Raw genomic sequence first — 22,205 nt, 5'->3', positions numbered from 1 at the left:
CCACCTGCCTCCTGCAACCACGCCAGCACCTCTCACTGCCAGGTTGGGGTAGGAATGTGTCCATGCTTGTCTCTGCCAAGATTTCCTGAACTTGTTTTCTTATTGTGGCTCAGGTTTGCCTTGAGCTGTGTTACTGCAGCAATGCTATCCCTGAACTTTTTGTAAATCTGTCAAGTCATATGTTTCTTCAGCTGCAGCACAGTGGCGACTTCTCAGTGACTTCCTGCCGGGGGTGTAAGGCAGAATTGCTCAATGCTGGTGGCTCTCTTGCCTTTGATATTGTGAGACTTTCCAGGCAGGGTGATTACATTTCCCAGTGTCTGTTGGCTTTCTACCACCCTGGAGAATTACTAGGTTTCGTGCAAGACTTCCTCCTTTAAAGCCCAGTCTTTGTTTGCCCACAGCCTCCTCTTGGGTGACTTCCAGGCTCCAGACATGGGGCTTCCTAAAGCTTGTACCTCTACCATGTTTGTGGTGCTGTCTGCTCGGGAAGCCTGTCACCTGCAAACCTATGTCAAAGCTGTCTATGAGCACAACATAGTCTTAGAATCACAGAACTGCTGAAGTGTTGGTTTCTCCTGAGGAAGCCTTGGTGCTGATGGAGGAAAAATCAGTCTTTTGGGTGACATGACATAGTGAAGAGGAAGGTTTTTTCAGGATGAAGAATATTTTCTTTGGCTTCCTGCTAAGTGGTAAATTATGAGCCAGGTTATGTTTTTTCATCCTCACAGATATACCACGAGTTCTAACTAAGGTTTTTCTAGGCCTCACCTGAAACTATAGTAGTAATATTCTATTCACAAAATACTGTGCTAAAAATTGCCTTCCATGAGAAAAAAAAAACGAAACAAACCTGCTTTCTAAGGGTAATTTCAAATTGCTTTTGGTGCAAAAACTTCCTTTTGAAAGGACAATAGTAAGAAAAAAAATCTGTGTTGTTTAATTCTTTCTCACAAAACAAGTGAGTATGTTAGTTCTAGGCAGAGAGGTCAGCATAGTTCAAGGGATAGTTTGCAGTGTGAGCCCAGCAAGGAGGACACTCTCAAGGCACCCTCTACAACTATAGTAAACCACTGGCCAAAAGCAAGAAGTATGGCAGGACCGCATGTCTCCTGCACTCTGAAACATGACAGCTGTACTTCATGCAGGTGGTCTGCATTCAGCACTGGCTGAAGCTTTAACTGATGGCACCATGTGCAGTAAGGTTATATGTAGTAGTGTGCCCTAACCAAGGGAGTCTGGGCTCGCACCAAGATGGGTTTAAAAGCCTGGATAGGGATGTGCAAATGGAATGTTCAAGTGCTCCTTCTAATGGAGCCCCTTGTAGATTAGCATTGCTTCTGGCAAGCTCTGTTAGCCTTTTGTTCTCCTTTTGTTTTAAACATTTCTTATTGGAAACAAGATCCCATTCCTAGCAATGTTCCTTTGACTTTTTATTGTAAATAAATGTTCTGATTGTTGGCAGAACTATATCGTACCTTCTCAGATTACTCAACAGGAGATTATTTCCAAAGCAAATTTATTAGTCTTTACTTCTCCTCTTTCTATTTTTGTATTTCCCATGCCTGATTCAGGAGCTGTGAGGCAACAGCCATGCTCCCGTCCCAGCCTCTCCTGCATGCTGGGGTATTCGCACTCGCAGTCCTTCAGGCCCTTGCCTCCGACACCTTCATTGCAGCCGTCTACGAGCACGCGGTCATCCTGCCAGATCCCACTGACAAGCCTGTTTCTCCCGATGATGCTTTGGCCCTGATGAACAAAAACATGGATGTCTTGGAAGGGGCCATAAAGGAAGCTGCCCAGCAGGTACTAGATGTATCATGAGGGTTGTTAATTAGTGTTTTCTGCTCTGCCTGACCCCCCTGGTTATATGTTGATGGGTGAGCTTTTAACAGAGCTTGTTGTGACAGGGTGCCCACATCATTGTGACTCCTGAAGACGGCATCTATGGCTGGCAATTCACGAGAGAATCCATCTACCCGTACCTGGAGGATATTCCTGCTCCAGTGGTGAACTGGATTCCCTGCACTGACCCCTCAAGGTGATTCCTTCTGCAGTGATTTATGTGGTTTCAAACTAGTATCTCATGGAGTCATGAGCAGCTCCCACTAAATGCATAGGAACTGCCAATTTTTTAATCTGTTAAAAATCACAAGTACTGTAGACATGAGATACATCAAAAAGAAGTCTTAATTAAATGGTAATGGGAATATACCAAATAAAAAGCATTGAGACAGTTTTACTTTAAAACTTACAAAAGGATGAAAATGAGGAAATTTTAGGCAAAATAATTATTTTAAAAACATTTAAAATTTTATCAATTCAGATCACTTGTGAAAATCCTGTAAGTATAAGCTAGTTTATTATCATATCAGATGCATAGATCAGACTAAGTGATGGAGCTCATGTGGCTGAGTTATTTATGAAGCAAATTGCACAAGATATTTATCTAGATTTTTCAACATCATCCTGTAATTTATTATCAATATATTTTTCATCTCTCTATCACCAATTTCAGCTTGTTTTTACAATAACTTAACATTTATCTAGATTTATCTAGATTTGAAAGAAATGTCTTCTGGAAATCCAGCCACTTTCACAATTTGCTGTGTTACATAGAGCTCCTCTTAATCTGTGTCAGCAGGGGACACCAAGTTCATGTCTAAGCTAAGCTTTTATATTCTTTTCTGAGGCTTTACAAAGCTAGATTTCAGGAGTCCTCAGCTCTGTAAATGCTGTGTCCACTTTTTGCTAAAGGCTTACAGACAGGTGCCTAAAACAGAGTGAAGATTATTAAAATAGGCTAAAATTGTCTTTTGAAATCAAGGCTTAGAGATGCTAGAAAATTTATTTTTAAGTTGTTTTAAATTTATGTCTGTATATGATTTATTCTCCCCTTTGTTTTTTGAAGCTTTTCATATCTTGTGCATGTTAGCTGGGAATTCTATCCACACAGAAAATAACATTGTTAAGGGTACAGGAAAGAAGAACACAGGGACACCATTTTTTTAAAAGTAAAAGACACTGTCAATGTAAAATGGTGATATGAACAAAGAAGATGAACAGAAACTATGATTTGATCAATTTCTTTTGCATATGGGGATGTGCAGTCAATAAAAGTATTTTGAATGCATCTCTTCTACTGATGCACTTAAACTTCTAGAAGTTTTTAATTCTTTCACTGAAAATACATTAGATTTGGTCCAGCACCAGTGCAGGAACGACTCAGCTGCATGGCCAGGAATAACTCCATCTATGTGGTTGCAAACATTGGGGACAAGAAACCATGTAACTCCAGTGATCCCGGCTGCCCCAGTGACAGTCGCTACCAGTACAATACGGATGTCGTCTTTGATCCAGAGGGAAAACTGGTGGCTCGTTATCACAAGGTAAGGAGGTGCTTCAGCATCATCCTGTAATTTATTATCAATATGTTTTTCATCTCTCTATCACCAATTTCAGTTTGTTTTTACAATAATTTAACATTATTATAAATTGTCAACCAACTCAGGATGATTTGATGCAAGGATCTTGTGGCCAGAAGGAAAAATAAGCAAGTGCTTGACCAATCAGATATTATTCCCAGGCGCATCACAGATGCAGAGAGCTTACCAGCTGCCAAATACATAAAGGCTACATTTATGATAGTAAATGGTAAAGAAACAGTGACAGAGTTTTCCATACTCCATAAATGTTAGCTCATCCTTGATACATTCTTAGCCAAGTTAGTCTGCCAAGTCTTGGCAGAGTTTAGCATCTAATATTGGCTGGGCTTTGCTTCCAGGAGGTAGATGGGGCACAGCTACTCCATTTTGTAGGTGGATAGGGTCAGCTGGATGGTTTTAAACCAGCTGTGCAGGCTGGCTCATGTACCTCAACTCCCAACTTTGCTTTAAAGCCTATCTCAGATGTAAAATAGGTGTTCATAATCTTGAGGCATTTTTTGTAAGTTTCTAATATGCCATTTTTTTCACCTGCAGTACAACCTGTTTAGAGGTGAAACTCAGTTTAACTACCCAAAAGAGCCAGAAGTTGTCACCTTTGAGACTCCATTTGGGAAGTTCGGCATTTTCACTTGCTTTGACATCCTTTTCCATGAGCCTGCAGTGGTCCTGGTGAGCAAGATGCAGGTGGACACTGTGCTCTTCCCGACAGCTTGGATGAATGTCCTGCCGTTTCTGACTGCAGTTGAGTTTCATTCTGCCTGGGCTATGGGCATGGGTGTCAATTTACTTTCAGCAAATACTCACAACATCAACTTTGCAATGACAGGTGAGTTGCATTCAGGAATTGTCTTCAGATTCAGAAGCAGGCAGAAATGTTTTAGACATAGTGAAGTCTCAGGAAAATAGTGTTTTAATCAGACTAAAGATCTTCGTGGTACCGTCCTAAATGTAATATACATCTTCAGGCATTATAATGTTGAATGTACTGAAAAAGGTAAAATTAGAAAGCCCATGACATTAAATTTTGATAAGTTGAAAGTGGAATTTTATTTCAAAAACGGCACAAAGTTTCACTTAAATTTTCATTCTTTTGTTTAGAAGCAGCATTTTTTGTTTAAAATTCAATCAACAGTTAAGTAGAGAAAAAATGTTTCAATTGAAACTTAATAATGTAAAACCAAAAGGAGGATTCCTATTGTATATTGAATAAAATATTTTCAGATTTTGGGGCTGCTAAGGAATTAGAGATATATATGTTTTGTTTTCCTCTGAATAGATATTTTCTGCCTTTTTTTTCCTGTAAACTGAGAAATGTTGTTGTAGCTGCATGTGTAACTCTTCTCTGAAGCCTGAGTGAAAACTACAAAGGAACATTTTTGCCTGCCCTAAATAAACTGAATTGAGTTTAAGCCACAACCCTGTGTTTCATCCAGTTAAACATAACTACCCTCATGGTTTCCTTATTTGTCAAATATGTCCCTCTTAGAGCCCTGATCTGTATTAACATGAACCTAAGTTTTAACACTATGATGGATATTTTAGCATTTCTATGTTTTAAAATTCTTCCAAAAACTCTCCATAAGGTATTGACAGAAAATACTGTCACTGACAAACAATACCAGTGTGGCATGGGGGGCGACTGGTCCCCCTGCCAAGCCATGCTCTGGGGTGCTGGCTAACAGAGTGCTGCTGGTTGTCCTTGACAGGCAGTGGGCTGTTCACTCCAGAAGGACCTGCCACCTACCATTATGACACTGGAACTGAGGAGGGATGTCTCCTGCTAGCAGAGTTGAGTGCATACCCCCGTCTTTCCCCCACTTACCCTCCTGCCATCAACTGGAGTTTGTATGCCACAAGTATCAAGAAATTTCCAGGAGAAAATGACACTTTTTCGGGATCTGTCCGGCGGGATATATTCACTTTCAGTGAACTCAGGCGCAAAACTGGAAATTACACCGTTTGCCAAGGAGACCTCTGCTGTCATCTGGTCTATCAGATGTCAAACAAGAGGAAAAATGAAGTTTATGTCCTGGGTGCATTTGATGGGCTTCACGGTTCTCTCATAAAATACCATTGGCAGGTAATTGTTTTTTTAGGGGTGAATGTGGCTACCCCAACCACCCCAAACCACTTGTCCGCTACTGCATACTGAGAACTTTTCTTGATATCAAATCCAGCTCTTGATTTTGGAAGTTTAGTGGTGTTTTGCCTTTCTTTATCCTCCTCCCCGCAGATATGCACACTGCTCAAGTGCAAGAGCACAGACCTGGACACATGTGGGCAGCCAGTGGAGACGGCTCAGACCAAGTTTGAGATGTTCTCCCTCAGCGGCACATTTGGCACCAACTATGTCTTTCCAGAAGTGTTGTACAGTGGGGTGCAGCTGGCCCCTGGGGAGTTTGAGGTAAGGGGGCACCCTGGAGCTGTTTGATGCAAAGTTTTCCAGGCTGCGGTGCTGAAAACCAGCATGTCAGCAAAGTCCCACCCAAGAACCACTTTCGTTGGTTTTGCAAACTGTAACTCAAAGGGACACATTAAAACAGGTGAATTGAATTATATCCATCATATCAACCTCAATGCTGAACTTGAGAATCTCTTTAGTGTTTTCTGTAGCAAACACACCTTCCCACTTCAGGTCCCAAATCTATAAACAACAGCTTTCAAGGAGCTATTTTCTGCAGGTTTCTGCTGATGGGCATTTTAGGAGAAAAAGAAATCAAATACTCTTGAGAAGTTGTCCAAATGACAAAAATTGCTTAGGAGTATCATGTGTAAGAGCAGAGATCCTACTCAATTAAAAATGTTAAAAACAATTTTTTAGGGCTTTGTAGTGTTTATTTTTTTATTTGGAACTTAGAAGAGACAATGAAGACAGTGAAAAAGATCTGAAAAATTTTAGGGGAAACAAGGGTGACTTTTTTACAAGGTAGGGAATTGAAAAGCACTGTTCACCTTGCATACTTTTTTTTGAATGAGACTTCAGTAAAAATATACACATCAAAGAATTTATTGGTATACTATGATCATAGTCTAACTTAAAAATTATATGTTGTATTTTCTTAACAAATGCATGCTTGTTTTTTATCACAGAGGCTCTTAAAAAGTTACCAGTATTCATAGTCTCTGAACAACAGTGATTTCAAATTGATACGTAAAAAGTAACTAAGAAAAGCTACATATGGCCGGTAGCTTGAAATTTTCTACTTCCATCTGAAAATTGTTTAGGAGTCTACAAATAAAAAAATATTTCAAATCTGTCCTAGATATGTATATAGCCTTCGTTGTGTTCTATGAGTATAATGAGAACCTAACAAATCAGTTATTCTCACTCTCACCTTCTCTTGAGGCGGAGAAAATGATCTTTTTTTTCCAAAGATGGAGAAAGGTTTAAAGACCTCCTGGTCCAAGGAAATGTGGGAAGGCTATAGAGGGAAGGCTATGGCAGAGCCACAGGGAATTCTGGTTTCTTTCATTATCATGATTGTTTAAAAGTGTTGCATCAAAATATTCAAAATCTGAGGTCTATTCTCTCTGTACTATGCAATATTGCTACTTTGTTAATGGACTGTTAGAGTCATTCTTTCTCTTTCCAATTAGGTTCTACGTGACGGACGTTTGAAAAGTAAACATAGCACATCAAAACCACTCATAACAGCAACACTTTTTGGAAGATTTTATGAGAAGGACCTGCCACATCCTCTGCGAACCTCCCAATAACATGACTCCTTAGATGTTACACAATCACCATAGACAGGAGGGGAATTTCCTCATGACACGTAGCAGTTATCCTGTATGATTCCTGTTCTGCAATCTTGCACTTCTGCTCAGCAATAAACCAAATAAACCAAACTGCGGTAGTTTGGTTTATTTAGGAGAAAGGGAAGTGATCACTCCGTTGTGTGTAACTTTTTAACAGTGCTTGAGCCAGAGCAATTATTTTTTAGTATGAGTGCTCTGTCACATGAAACTTTTAAGCAGAAATTTCATTTCCCCCAAGGTATCATATAGATTGCTAGGACAAGAGTAAAATGAAGACTGTTACCAAAACATATGAAATGTGGTTTGTCATTTTACTGCAGAACAAATTTTCTCCAAAGAAGCCTATGATTTCTGTTTTTCTGTGTGCTGTGGCTTCTTAGCATGCAATTTTGGAGGCTCTTTCCAGGAGTTGTTTCGTCCTGGAAATAAAACAGCTGAGCTTGTACGTAGGGGAGGGACTGTACCACTTGGGAGCAGTCAGTCAAAACAGGCAGGGATTCAAAGTTGTGCTTGCTGGTGCCTGAGTTGTGGGGTAACACAGACTAGTCTTCCATCAAACAGAAGAGGTTTTGGTCAAGCGTGGTTATGACTGACCTGTGGCAACCCTAATCCCACATGACTGTTCCATGTGTAGTGCATATGGGGTCCAGAATTTCAAGACACGGATGGCCATGCTAAGAGTGAGAATTGACCCTGCTCCCAAGCCAGTCTGGTACACTCCAGGAGCCTCTTGTGTTGTCCGTAATGGACAACAGTTTGAGAAGGGCAAACAAGATTGACCAGGCTGCTTGTGAAGGTCTGCAGTGTCATCCTGTTTACAGGTTTGCACTGGGGTCAGCACAGTCAGGCACACACCATGTAAAGCATCTCCACAGCAGAGCAGCTGGGAGCTTCTCCCTGGGGGTGCTCCCCTTGGTCATGCTTCCCTGCCTGTCTTCAGTGCTGCTTGCTCAGGCCTCTGCGCTTGAAAAGCTCAAGGAACCTCTCTGAGAAAGGCAAGAGTTATCCTGACTTGTAAGCTCTGGTACTGAAATGCATCCTAGACCAGTTTTTGATGCAAAAACATAACTCTGTCAGCTACCCCTGCACCCTGCTTTTTTGCTCTCTACCTCTGGTACATTTCTGTTATAGGCTTGGTAATTCCTTAAGACAGCTCAGGCCTTGTCTCCAGCAGGTAAGTCTGGAAGAAAGAAGGAGTCCATCTGGGGGGATCTGCTGCGTCCCACATCCCTCTCACCTCACAGGCACTGCCGGACCTACCCACTCAGGCATGGAGCTGGAGCCACAGCTCCTCCTACTCATGCGCCTGCTGCTCGCCTCCATCTCCCCTTTGGCTGCACTTCTGGCGAAATACGCTGTTATTACCTGGCCTAGAATTGTTCGAGTGGAAAAGAAAACAAAAACCAAAACCAAAACTGACAAAGGGGAACTTTGTCACTGGAATAGCATGTGAAAGCAATTTGTCTTTTTTTTTTCACAATCAAAGCAGTTTGTTAAAATCTTTTTTCACTGTTTGGCAATTGACAAAAAAAAAGAGGAATCTGAAACCATTTTAGAAATTAATGCCTCATGGAATCATCAGTGACATTTTTGGAACAAATAAACTAAAGTCAACAGTAGGCAAAAAGCAGCTTTACCAGCTCAACTGGTTAGAGTATGGTGTTAAAATACCAAGGTTATGGGTTCTATCCCTGTATGGGCCATTCACTCAAGAGTTGGACTTGATGATCCTTGTGGGTCCCTTCTAACTGAGAATATTCTGTAATTCTGTGAAATACTTTGCAGGTTGATAGTACTCTAAATACTGAGTATTTTGGGAACTCTAGACATTAAGTTTATTATTACTAGTTTTATCTTTTTTCTATCACATGCAAAATTCTGAAAGTATCTGTAGCAGTGGAATCAGTGAGAGTTCATTAGTGTTAATGAAACTGGGCCCCTGGGAAGAAAATTAATTTTTAAAGAAATTTCTTCTTTTAATTTAATGGCAGATTTTATGCCATGTTCTGCTCACTTATCCCTACCCAGACTGTGATAATTGAACATAAAAATCTCTCACGTATTGCTTGCTGGCATTTCTGAAGTTTTGAGTACTTCCCAGGTACCTACTGACTGTTTTACGTTGTCGGAGCTGAACACAGATAGGATACAATTAATATTGCTAGTTAAATAGCTTATAGGGTAGCAGAAAAGGACTCTTGGATTTCATCCATTGAGGGTGCAGAAGTCCAAGATTCTTTGAAAACTACACTAAAACTGTGAAGAATGGCAGACCTGCAGTTCAATGTGCTGCACAGCTTTCCTCTCCCTGAGAGGGTTCCAAGAGTGACATACAATGGACCTCTGAGGAATTTATTAATCCCTTTCCCATTTCTGATGACAAAGCAAGAATTTAGATGAGCAGAGAATTATGTTGCATGGACTGTTGCAGCAGCCTCAGAATAGCTCCATCATTTTAATACACAAGAACCACAACCCCTGCTTTTGGGTAAGGATTCCCTGGAGGGATTGCAAAAGCAACCAGATCTTCACCTCAGTGACTACAGAAACAAACTACAGAAATATTCAGGATACAGAAGCAGAGAGGTAATAAATGACAGATGTAACAAATCACATTTATCTGGAACAGTTTCTGTTAAATTCACGGAAGGTTAACCAGCTATGTAGTTACTTTCCTACCTGCTAGGTGGGAGTTAGAAGACATAGAATGTTAGCTCGTCTTTAGTAAAAAAAAAATAAAAAAAAAATAGAATCCTGTCCTATGCTTTCCTTATGAGACAGAATTTGAGTTTCTGAAAGAACTGGAATATTTACTGACTCTGGGACAGATGTGCCAGAGGAGGAAAATCAAATTAATTTATAAGTAATTCAGGTAAATGACCCCACCTCGAAAGCTACTACAGATGGTATCTTAATGAATCCCATCCTTTTCTGAACTGGAAAAGCCTGCTCTTCACACATCAATGTTTCTTCCTTCTACCTTGATGCTGGCCAAAGCAAACAAGACCCACCAGTCCACAGTGTTTCTGATCCCACAGAAAGAAAAACAAGTCCGTAATAGATTTTATTGACGCAAGACTTCAGATGAAGGTAGAAAAATACTCCATTAAACCAAATATGATCCAAACCTTGCATCTGACTTAAGTAAAACTGGTAACAATTTTAGAGAAACTTTGACTAAAATCTAATGTACTTTACTGTACATATTGAATTAAAGGAAGTAGGCCTTGAGGAAAAACCATCTGGGTTTTTTTAAGAGAGTAGGACTCTTCAGCCATGTCCTTGTACATATATTTAAGTCATCATGACCTCAAGCTATCCATTAAGTAATGTGGAACAGTGAGGTACAATCAGAGATTGTGCAACTATTATACCCAGTAATTCAAAATATCTATACCCAGTAACTCAAAACTAGATGTTAATGAGCAACTCATGTTATCATAGGTGAATTACTGGCAGTGTGGGACACTGTTCCCAGGTACACTGAATTAGTGCAGGTGTAGTGAGTGACAAATAGAATGGCCATGACCTGAGTTTGAATTACAGAATTTCTAATTAACCAACAATCAAATTATAAATACACAAATAGTGAAAATACACTGTAGTTCATTGGGAACTTACTTTTAAAAAGAAAAATTATTCTTGCCTAAGAAGAAAACAAATATATCTGACACAGAGATATGAAAAGGAAGAGCTAACTGTGAAAAGCAGGCCTTTAATACATAATGCTGTACTTCCTGGTAGCTAAGCTGAATGACAGAAAGCCTTTGGCAGGTATGGGTAAAAAAATATGTGTGGTGCATTTCATAACTGGTGTCAGTTAGCTGTAACTCAAGAGTATCTGATGTCTGTATGCATAAGCACTGTATAAAAGCTTAAGTTTGATCAGTCATCATTATCTAACAACAGGCTTAAACATTTTTTTTGTTGAAGAGTTTCTGAGTCAATTTTTAATGTTACACTAAGCCTTTTAGATTGTTTATTCATGGTAACATTAACCTCTATTTGCAGGAATTCTTCCAAATTCAGTATTAGACTAAACAAAAAGCAGAAGGGTTGTGCAACCCTTCGTGTAATGACTCTTGCGTTTTTCCAAGGGAGTCTTACAATGCTACTTGTTTTGTACTGAGTCTATTCTTACAGATCATTGTCCCTTCTGTCACCAAGGATGTGACCTATATTCCTCCTTGACTTTCTAAGGCTCATCATTAGCTAATATCTAGATTTCTTACAAACACTTGCAGTGTGGAAGGGAGAAGCAGTAGCAATTGCAGATAAGAACAAAATGGACTACAGGGGATGAAAAAAGGAGGTGGGAGGGGAGAAGAGAGAGATACTTTCTCTTCACCAGTCCTCACCTGCATGAACAAAAAGTTATGCGAGCTGGTAGAGGCACATTTAAACAGCTAAAAGTCCTGTTGCTCCCATCTGTTCCCTCTCAGTGTCATGGGTATTGAACAGGTGATAGCTAGCAAGCAAGAACTTGATAAAAAGTAATAAATCAAATTCAAAGTGATTTACCTCTTCTTTGGTGACCTGATATTTAATTGATATACAGCACCTACTGAGAAATAAATGAAGCTTTTTCTGGTGAAAAAAATAGACTGCCCAGGCCTGTCTCCCTGAGACTGGGCAGCAGAGGCTGGGCATGAAAAGGTACAGCCTCTGACATTGGAAATTTCTGCACTAGTTGAGTTGCTGTTTCTGCAGTGACACGATACCAGTGATGGTATGCATGCACAGCATTGCTGCTTCCTGCCGCAGGAAACAACTGTAGAAGCAAAAGATGGCACTGCCAGGTTGCCCCCTTAAAAATGACCCACAGTACAGTAGCACTGGAATCTGCAGCCTACTGGGCTTGCAAATGGACTATTAGAAGCAGTCAAATTTGTTCAATATTTCTAGGAAAACAGCATGTGTCTGTTGTAGTCAAATTTAGCATCAGAAAGACAACATAGAACAGTCCATGAGAATGGAGGCTACAGGAGGTTGCTTATTGACATATAAATCTTTCTTAGCAACTTAAGGTTTCAGTGGCTTCCAGTAGAGTAGTCACACTTCCTGACCAGAATGTGACATTTCAAGACTTTGATTTCACCAAGAGTTGTTCTTCTTGTTCAGCCTGATGTTCTCTTGTACCACCTTGCTAGTGCCATACTTTACTAACTCCCAAGCACACCCCAAACCCCCAGGGAGAAGTCACAAACTGAGCCCCACAAGTCCCACTAAGGGCTCAGAGAAACCTCAGGGGAGCAGAAGCTGAAAGGGCTTTCTACCACTACAGCCCACCAATGATGCACACAAACTGACCCGAAGTGGGTCAATCCTCCTCTCTGGGATAACTTTTTTGAGAGAAGAATGCTCCTTCTTGGGTTCCAGAGCAATACTAAACCTCTTGTTGTTTGAAGATGATGGATGCCATCAATGAGCTGCAGGTATAGTTCTCTGGTATGGTAAAAGGTATATAAATAGGAAAACAACACCTCTTAAATCCCTGCTACAAAGCATATAAGCATCAGAGCATCACAAATAACTGAATAGCAGAATTTTTCATTTGAAGGAAATAATACCTTTTTAATCAGTCTTGTTCTCAAATATGGTCAAAGTATTGTGCTTAGAGTTTTTTGAAAATGTCCAGTCTGGGATAGACAAATCAAATTTTCATAGATAACTGAAATTGTTAAAGTTTGTTAACATTACACAAAATTGAAAGGAGGGAGTGAAACACTGGACAATCTTAAAAATAGTTCAGTGCCACTAAGTCCACCTGTACCTTGACCACAATGAACATTTCTCTTTATTTTGCATGCTTCTTTCCCTGAGCCTGGCTTTAACTTACTTCAAATGGATTAATCTTTGCATACACTAGTGGCTTGTGTCAGAATAGATTTATTACATGCTTGTCTTTTCTGAATATTTTAGATTTACATCATCCTGTTGATGAGATTTTTCCATCAGGCTGTAAACCCGTCAGACCAAACATGCAACCACTCAGTTGGGAGTTTCACGTGGGATGAGTCACTATCGCACTGTGTCTGCAGGCTCTGCCGGGTTGTGAGGAGGAAATAACTCCTGAGAAGGTACCGCCTCCATGTCATGCAGTCTGAAATATGATCAGTTGCTAATATACTAGTCTAGGATATTATTTTGTTTCAAAGATGAATCTACTATAGTTAGCACTGAAGGTAAGGTTGTTACTCTGCACAAATCACTATGTTCTTCCTGTAATGAACAGCAATAGCACCAGCAGTAATGAGATTTTGGTGATAGCTGAGAGAATGATTTTAAAAACCATTCCCAATAGATGAAAGAGAAACATAGCTAGGGGGCAAAACACGTTTCAGGCATAGCTATGAATTCAGAGTAAGGCTCTTTACTTTCTGTGAAGTTATTCGAGGGTCATGAGGACAGAATAGAATCATACCTGCTTACTGCTCACCTCCTCCCTCCTCTGTATTTGCCTTCTTGTTGGAGGTGGTGTTCAGAGGTCAACAAATACAGACAAAGCAGTCAAAGTCCTAAATTAATTCATGCTAGATTTTGGATGCACAGAAACACTGGAGAGGCATAAGAGATCTGCCCTGCTGTGCATGTGCCTCTGCTCTGGACACACAGAGCAGCCGGGGTGATTAGCCTGCTCTGCCAGGGCAAGAAGCAAGGGGCTGCTTCTGCCCTCTGGAGCCTTGGTGCTGCTCTCTGGCAGAACAGTTTTGCTACTGAGTGAAGGCAATGAACTACATTACGGCATTACTTAGCAGGGCTACCAAATCTGCACCCCATGCAGAGACAGTTTCTCAGCTTCATATGGATGTATTTGATTTGCTGTTAAAACATTACTTTCTTGGAATCTCTTTTCCTCTGCGCATTTCAGAGATTTGTATTTATATTGGGGTTTGGATTTATAGTCCTCATCCTAAGCATTATACTTTGAGAAAGAGCACAAACATTACATCACTCTGTATAAACAGCTATTTTTATTTGGCAAGGAAAAGTGATGGTTTCCACTGAAAAATTAGCAGACATTTTGACCTGCTTAACTACTTAATTATCTTGATATCTTAAAAGCTGCTGCTTTACTTTTATTCCAACAAACATACCTTTAAATACCACCCTCCCCATGATCACAGTTTCCTTTAGAACTGTGGTTCAGTCCTTTCCAATGTGTGTGGGTCTTGCAGTACAAGCTGGTACTGAGATACTGAATATCAAACACTATGCCTGTGGGTTTGTGTTTGGTAGAAGAGTGAAGGGCATTTCCCAAAACAGTCAATACAGAGACTTCATGGTGTGGTCTCCAGCAGTTCCAGCTGCAGGCAGCCTCCTGCCTGGAGGAGCACCTGCTGGACCCCATGCCACTCCCAACCCTGCTGAGGGAAGTCGGTCTCACCAGCCAACCCCAGAGCAGTCCCCCTGCTATGTTTTGCAAAGTACATGGTAGGTGTTTTGCAGCCCTTGGCCTCAAGAGGATTTTGGTAGGAGCAGGAAGGCTAGCCAGCTCCACAGATGAGGCTTTTCTTCTTTAGAGCTGAAGTCAAGATGAGAGCCCAGTCGCATTGATAGCAGGGACAAAATTGTCCTTTAATGTCACCAGGTCACTTTCTCTGCATTTTTAACTTTTAAAATAAATTCAGTTATTTCAAAGTATATAGGCAATGCTGGTAGTCAACAAGAGAGCAAACACGGCCTGTTCAAGGGGCCTGTGCTCAAACTGACTGCCCTCAGATTTCTATTTGAACTTCACTGCCACCAGCAAATTCCAACGTGAAGCACACAGTGCTGGCAGACAAGATACAATTGTCATACGGACAGTATGTCTGATAAACCCTGTAACATGTTGTTTTGCATCATGAGGTTTTGACTCTTCCTCTTCATTTTATTTCATCTCCCTGAGAACTCCTAACACTTCCAAAGTCCTCAGCAGGTTTAAAAAGAAGCAGGTTGTGTCCTGGAGAAATGTCACATGTCAGAGGAAGAACGACAAGTTGTAATTGAATTTTATTGCAAACCAGGAACTGGAGGGAAATACTCCTTGACCAGACTTCCAGTCTGGCCCTGAGGGGAGGCAGAGCAAAACCCACACTCCATAGCTGTCTGCTGCCTGCCTGTCTGCATCAGGGAAGACCTGCTCAGGGCAGGAGAAGGCTCCCTCGACCCAGGGGGACCCCCAAAGTTTTGCTGGTTGCTGCCAGGGAGATGCCTCTGAAACAATCACTTGAAACAGAGCTGCCTTTTCAGATTATCCCCTTGAGTTTTGGCCACTGTATCACTCAAAGGAGAAGGCGTGGAGGGAGAGCAATGTGTGCATGCATGGATGGCCTTTGACTAAGTCCCCACAATGAGCTGGCCACCAGACTTCTTAAAACTGACGAGTTCTGCTCAGAGTAAGGCAACATGGATTTGTTCCCCTCAATTTTACCTTCCTATAAAATGTATATGTCAAGACAGTTATTACCAAGCCCTAAACCTTCACTCCTCAAAGAGAAGTACCTGGCTGCAAGGAAGCACACAGTTGTGCATTTCAGAAGGATGAAGGCCTCTTTCAGAGTCCAGTATTTGGGTACCTAAAATGTCTTTTTCACATTCCATCAAATCTGAGCAACTGGACCTGGCTCCTCTCCTCAACATACTCTCTCGATTCTCTCAAGTGGTTTTTCACTCAGCCCCATCATTTTTTCTGCACTTTTTTTCATTGGAACACTCTCTTCCCATAGCAAGGAGAACCTTGCAGTGCAACATGCTAGTCTGTCTATGAGTGCAGGTTCAAAAAAAAAAACCAAAACAAAACAAAAAAACAAAAACAAAAAACTGAGTTACTTGCATTAATTTTGATTTTTGAGCACATAACACAGTTAATCCAGGTCATCAGAGTAGTTTGCAAGAAGTAGTATCCTATGGTACCATATTCCATATGCCCCTGAGTCATCCAGCATAACTGGGTTTTAGCTGAGGGTCACGAGTCTTTGATACTCAGCAGTATCACTGTTCTAAAAGGCTGCATGGTCCTTTGTGGAGTAAAAAATCAATGCTTCTTGTCTGTGAGTCTGGTACAGCCAATAATAGGTGTTTACTTAAAACACACTTTTTCAGTAGCTGTATCTTGCAAATAGCTGTTAATTGATGAGGCTATTATATTTAGCCTATTTGTTCAGTAATCAGAAATAGGCTGGTAAATACACTCCCTGTCACTCTGTTCACAATATGCTTTTTCAGGAAAATCTTACATACTGCTGTAACCTACCTATACTTATGTATATTACTTAGCGAAGGGGGACTACATGGTGTCTTTTGTTCTTTACTTAGATAATATTAGGCTGCTCACAATGTGACCATAACATTTAATCAAACAAGTAAACTTACTTCAAATGATTTCAATTTACCTATAAATAAGGCCCATTAAACAAGTATGAGTGTAACAGCCATGGTTTTGTTCTCTAAGTGGGTGACAAAATAAACAGTCTGAGTTAGTATTCATATCAACAGCTGCTCCTGAGTCAAACAGCCAAGAATATTATTCATCACACCAACTCCCTCCAGCAATGAGGGGGGGTTTCTGGAGGCTGCTCCAGTTGTGGATTAAAAGCCTGTCCTCTCAAAATTTGTATTACCCAGAACTGTTGCGATGGTGAAGAGGTTCAGCTGCTTTTTGAGATGGTCTTTAGAAGGAAGGAATGCCACTCAACAAGAAGAAAACAAATGAGCATCAAGAGCAGAATTCTACCCAGCATAAAGGGAGAAAGGTAGGAGAACAGGCTTTTAAATGTATGTTTCTTCATAATTCCACTTCATTAAATTTTAACCTTTGTAATTATATACGGAAGGGAAGCATTCTGCTTTCTTTTTGAAAACTTCTTCAGAGGTCAACTCATTTGAACAGTTTGTCACAGTTTTCCATTTCATGCAAAGCCACTCAATCTCAGTTTCCTCAATCCTTTGGTTGGAGTTTTGTCTTATTGTTTAAAAAAAATAAAAATTTCCCTGAGAATATTACTTTTTTAAAAGAAAAACAATTTTCAGGGGAGATTGTATTTCTTTAGGCTGAATAGTTCTTCTATCAGAGAAGAGCAGAGAAGCTATTAAAATTTTTAATCTTAAAGAAAACTAGAGATAACACATTAATTCTTTTTAGTTGGCTTCATAGACTTTGTTACCAGATTCGTGTAATTAATTTACCATATAGAACAAATGAAGTTCAAAATCTGTGTAATACATTTATAACCTTAATGGGCTTAAAACTTTTATAATGATGCCCAGTATATACAGCTAAACTGGTGTTTAGCTTTCTACTGTGAAAATTGAAAATTTGTGTCAATAAGTATCCATCTGGCTGTGTTTTCTTCGCCTTGGTGTAAATGATGAAATAAGGAATGACAGGCAGGAAAAGAAACATGAAGAGACTGACAAAAAGTGAAGGAAAAGGTATACAAAGTGATAGTTACAGTGAGGTGAAAAAGAGCTGAGATTGTGTTAAACATTAGTAGGTAGAAAAAAGGGGAAGCCAAACACCCCAATATAAATAAATAAATAAATAAATAAATAACCAACCAACCAAATAAATAAATATTTTCAGATTTCACACTTCCTGTAGGTTTGGATGCACCTTGTCCCTGGCACTCAGGTGTCACTGCCTGGCCTTACTTGAAAAATCCCTCTATAACACAGGGTAGCTGTCAGGGATTTGCAAGCTACCATTTATCATCTATATTCACTTAGCTTCCAGTGGCATGGTGTGCTTGAGATAACATTTGTTTCAATATGGGAAAATTTTTTTGGTATTTTGTTGTGTTCTATCTAAAATAACCAGAGGCAGTGAAGTCCCAAAGCATATGGGTTAAATTAGTCCTGGCTGAAGTGCCATGTTGGTATTTTTCTGACTTAAACAATCATTTTATACCATAATGTAGTGCTACTGAGTAGCATATTCTATCGATCTTTAGTTTTCACAATAACACTATCTTTCTGTTAATTAAAAGAAAACCAGATCCTTCAACAATGAATATTGCTTACCAAGTGCTTAAGTACTTTCATTAAAAGATTTCATAAAGAGAGTTGCAAAAGGGACATGCTACCACATACACAAGAGGACAGCAATATATGTGTTCTCAGATGCAAACTAAACCTGTGTTCAGAATGTTTCTTTCCATGTTTGTGCTTCAGCTGAAAACAGTATTAACGTAATAAATACTCTTAACAGTGCTAAACTACTAGCACTGAAAACAATGCAGCCCAGCAGAAAAGATATTTGCTCATACAGCAGATAATGCTTCAGATTAGTCAGGTTCTTCCATTATATTTTGGCAGCAAAAGGGCAGAAAAGTTCTTTTCTCCTCTTAGATCTTTTACTTGCATCTCTATTTACAGCTGGAACCTGCAAGAATTTTTCAGGAAAACTTGATGTGGTGAGTCAGTGCCATTTACCTAAAAAACAAGGCTTGTGGAAACCTTTTGGTCTCAGCAGGCTGCACAGTGTTCATCCTTCATAAATAATGAAATGTGAATTTCCTACACATTCAACAAAATGAAGGTGTTTAAAATTGCAATTTCTTTTCCATCCCTGCAGCTCTCCCCACACATAGAAGAGGAAAAAAACGCTGTAAATTTACCTCAGCATTAGGAAAAACAGTACTTGTTCTGCATACCTGTGTGGATTTGAGACACCAGTAAGGATGCAACCGTGCTGTGAATCTGTAAATGGCTCTTGCATAAGGAGCAGCTGGTCAAACAGTACCCGTGTTTCCATGTATATCTTCATGGTTTGCATTATTCTAGCCACAGTGGTTGGAAATTTGACAGTTATTATCTCGATATCACATTTCAAGCAGCTCCATACGCCTACTAACTTCCTGATACTTTCAATGGCTACAGTAGACTTCCTGCTGGGATTCTTCATCATGCCTTGCAGTATGGTGCGCTCTGTTGAGAACTGCTGGTATTTTGGGGAGCTCTTCTGCAAGATCCACACGAGCATGGACATTATGTTGAGCACAGCTTCTATTTTCCACCTTTCCTTCATATCCATTGACCGTTACTATGCTGTGTGTGATCCTTTAAGATACAAATCCAAGATAAATACTTTTGTTATTGTAGTCATGGTGTTCATATGTTGGACAGTCCCTGCTGCTTTTGCTTTTGGGATGATCTTTCTAGACCTGAACTTGAGAGGGGCAGAAAAGATTTATAATCATGTCCATTGTGCAGGAGAATGCCTTCTCATTTTTAGTGAAACTTCAGGTATTGTGGCCTCTGTAGTATCTTTTTACATCCCTGGATTTGTTATGCTGTACATCTATAGGAAAATATACTCTGTAGCCAAGAAGCAGGCAAAATCCATTGATGCAATTAGCAAAACAAAGGTGCAATTTGAAATGAAGAATCACATTTCATTCTGCAAAGAAGGGAAAGCTGCTAAGACATTAGGCATAATAATGGGAGTGTTTCTCATCTGCTGGACTCCGTTCTTCTTCTTTACAGCTACCAATCCATTTATGAATTATGTGATACCTCCTATTCTCATCGATGCTCTGGTTTGGTTTGGCTATTTAAATTCTACACTTAACCCAATTGTTTATGCATTTTTTTACATGTGGTTTCGCAGGGCATTAAAAATTATTCTGTTTGGAAAAATTTTTCAACAGGACTCTTCCAGGTCTCATTTGTTTTCAGATTAACATGCTTTAAATGGTTGCATTCATGGCTTAGAACTTTTACCTGGAGGCTGAATTCCTGGATGTAAGATCTGAAAAGGAAGGAAACACCTATTTGTTTACCCATTTACCAAATCCAGTTCAAGCAGATAAGCAATTGTGCTTTACATCTTATTTCATTCCAGATTGGGATTTGTATGTGATGTTTTGATTAGATCTATTTATTTTCAATGTGCAGAAGAGCAAGACTTACGCTTAAAAAAACTTAAAACAGTTTACATACCTGATCTTAATCATTAAAAAACTATTCTGATACAAAGATTAATTTCTTGAACAAGGTGATTTATATTACAATATTTGTGTTTATTTGTTGTCCTCTACAAAGAATAGAAAAACCTTTTCCTTTGAATTTCTTTACATCTCTGAGCAATTACCCAAAGCTCGTTAAGTTTTTTCCTTCCTCTTCAATATTTGTGCAGAGTTCTAAACAGACCAATAACCAGCTATACCAGCACATTCAATGGAGGGAAGATGAGACAGAGAAAAATTGTGCTGTTCTATCTGTTTTCATTTCAACTAGTGCTTGTCACTTATGAGTTTGTCACTTAAAGGCTTTGCTGCTTAATGAGATCAAAAGCATGTTTAACGAGATCAAAGACAAGGAAAAATATGATGTACAAAATGAAAAGCAATTGCAAAAAAGCTGCATTGAACCTGAGAATGCCAGAAAATTGTATTTATCTAATGAATGTTTAGATGTAAAATATTTACCAATTCACGTCTCAGGGAACTTTTTTTAGCTTGGAGATATTGTTATCTTGTCTGATGGCAATGCTGTGACAGCTTTTGAGGAAAGCATATAGAGAATTGTGAAGAAATCTTGTTGTTGAACTCAGTTGGATTATGAAGGACCAGTAGTGGCAATGAACAGGAAAGGATTAGTATCTGAGAAGTGACTATGGAGAGAAATTGGTGACTGTACTGAAGTAAGAACTACATTCAGCAGTATGCCCTTCGTTTATGTTCATTGTGTAAGTGCACATCATATGTGTATGTTGTCTTTATTTTCTGTAATTTGTAGAGCACTGAAACACTCTATGCTGTGAAGCATAAAAGTTGAAAGATGATACGTTTCTGCAGCATGAAATATCAGGATCTGAGATTGTCTCTCTTACTGTTTCATTGCCATCTTGTAAAGTTTGTACTCTCCAAAATGACATAAAAAGGAACAAAAATAAAGTAATTCTCTTCTTCATTCATCTCCAGTGAGTCTGGTCTGATGTAGTAATTTTCTCATGCTCAGTGTTACCTTCTGAAATAAAATGTGGGATCACTTGGACGCCTTGATCTCACTTAAAATAACAGTTTCAGAAGTGCTGCCAGGTGATACTTCCTTTCTTCTGGTGATACTATAGATTGAAGAAAAGATAGATTGTCTATGAAAAATGTTGCATATCTGAGACTTTTTAATGTGTATTTAGTAAGTTCAGCACATATTGACATAGTCCCTTCAGGAAGTCAATGAAGTCCTTTCTTTCCCTTCATCCGTTGTCTTTCTCCCTGAAAATCTGGGAACATTACTGTGTTTCCAGAGAATTCCAGCTCTACCAGAGTTCACAACTGATCACACTATCACTTATTCTGGTATCTCTCTGGCATTTTTTGTGGTTGTAGGAGAAGTTTGCGAGTGAATGCGATCCCAACTTGCTTGTGGGATAGATGGTAGTTCAAATAGAGCATGTCTCTGCAGTCTGTGCCTAGACCCTAGTGCAAAGCTAATTAGAAAACCATAGAAACCAGAACCACACTCCTAAAGTCATAAAAATTGTGGGTTAGATAAAGACAATTTAATAGGCAAAGCAAATTAAGGAATTCATCACTACTTCCTATCTGCAAGCACATCTTCAGCCATTTCGAAGAAAGCAGGGATGGTTACTTGGGAAGACAAACACTCTAACTCTCAACATCCCAGTTTCTCCTTCTCGTAAGGTTTTATTGCTGAGCATAACATCATATGGGTGTGGAGTATCTCTTTGGTCAGCTGGGGTCCCAACCTCTTGTGCACCCCCAGGCTATGCGCAGAGAAGACCTTAGGACTGTGTAAGCAGTGCTCAGTCTTAGCTAAAATGGGAGTTGCATGTGTGTTTTATTAACACTGTTTTTCATCACAAATCCCAAACATAACACCAAACAAACTACTATAAATAAAATTAACCGTATCTCAGCCAAAACCAGTAAAGAAGGCATCCAAACGTTGTGGCTGCACAAGATCACCACAATCTATTGAGTGTAAATGGAAATAGTGGAAGAAATTTTTAGTGTATCAACGACTCTCTGGCAAGCTAGTCTACCCAAGATG

At 39.7% G+C, this 22,205-nt stretch overlaps 2 protein-coding genes across 2 annotated transcripts; both read left to right on the top strand.

Annotated features, from left to right (window-relative positions):
* The first annotated feature begins 1,593 nt into the window (after window positions 1-1,593).
* Window positions 1,594-7,620, top strand: LOC113942867 (vascular non-inflammatory molecule 2-like). Its single transcript, XM_027634017.1, has 7 exons — window positions 1,594-1,806; window positions 1,911-2,041; window positions 3,197-3,389; window positions 3,981-4,272; window positions 5,153-5,526; window positions 5,680-5,850; window positions 7,044-7,620. Exons 1-7 carry the CDS (start codon window positions 1,594-1,596, stop codon window positions 7,161-7,163), a joined length of 1,494 nt encoding a protein of 497 aa, XP_027489818.1. The 3' UTR covers window positions 7,164-7,620.
* Window positions 7,621-18,853: 11,233 nt separating this feature from the next.
* On the top strand, window positions 18,854-19,870 carry LOC113942943 (trace amine-associated receptor 1-like). The gene has a single exon (XM_027634160.1). The coding sequence runs from the start codon at window positions 18,869-18,871 to the stop codon at window positions 19,868-19,870; it is 1,002 nt and encodes a 333-aa protein (XP_027489961.1). The 5' UTR covers window positions 18,854-18,868.
* The last annotated feature ends 2,335 nt before the right edge of the window (window positions 19,871-22,205 follow it).

The sequence above is a fragment of the Corapipo altera genome, unplaced genomic scaffold, assembly GCF_003945725.1.
Source record: "Corapipo altera isolate COAL_440 unplaced genomic scaffold, ASM394572v1 2b, whole genome shotgun sequence".
NCBI classification, from domain to species: Eukaryota; Metazoa; Chordata; class Aves; order Passeriformes; family Pipridae; genus Corapipo; species Corapipo altera.
Note: the sequence above shows the minus strand (reverse complement) of the source record. Positions and strands in the feature narration are given on the sequence as shown.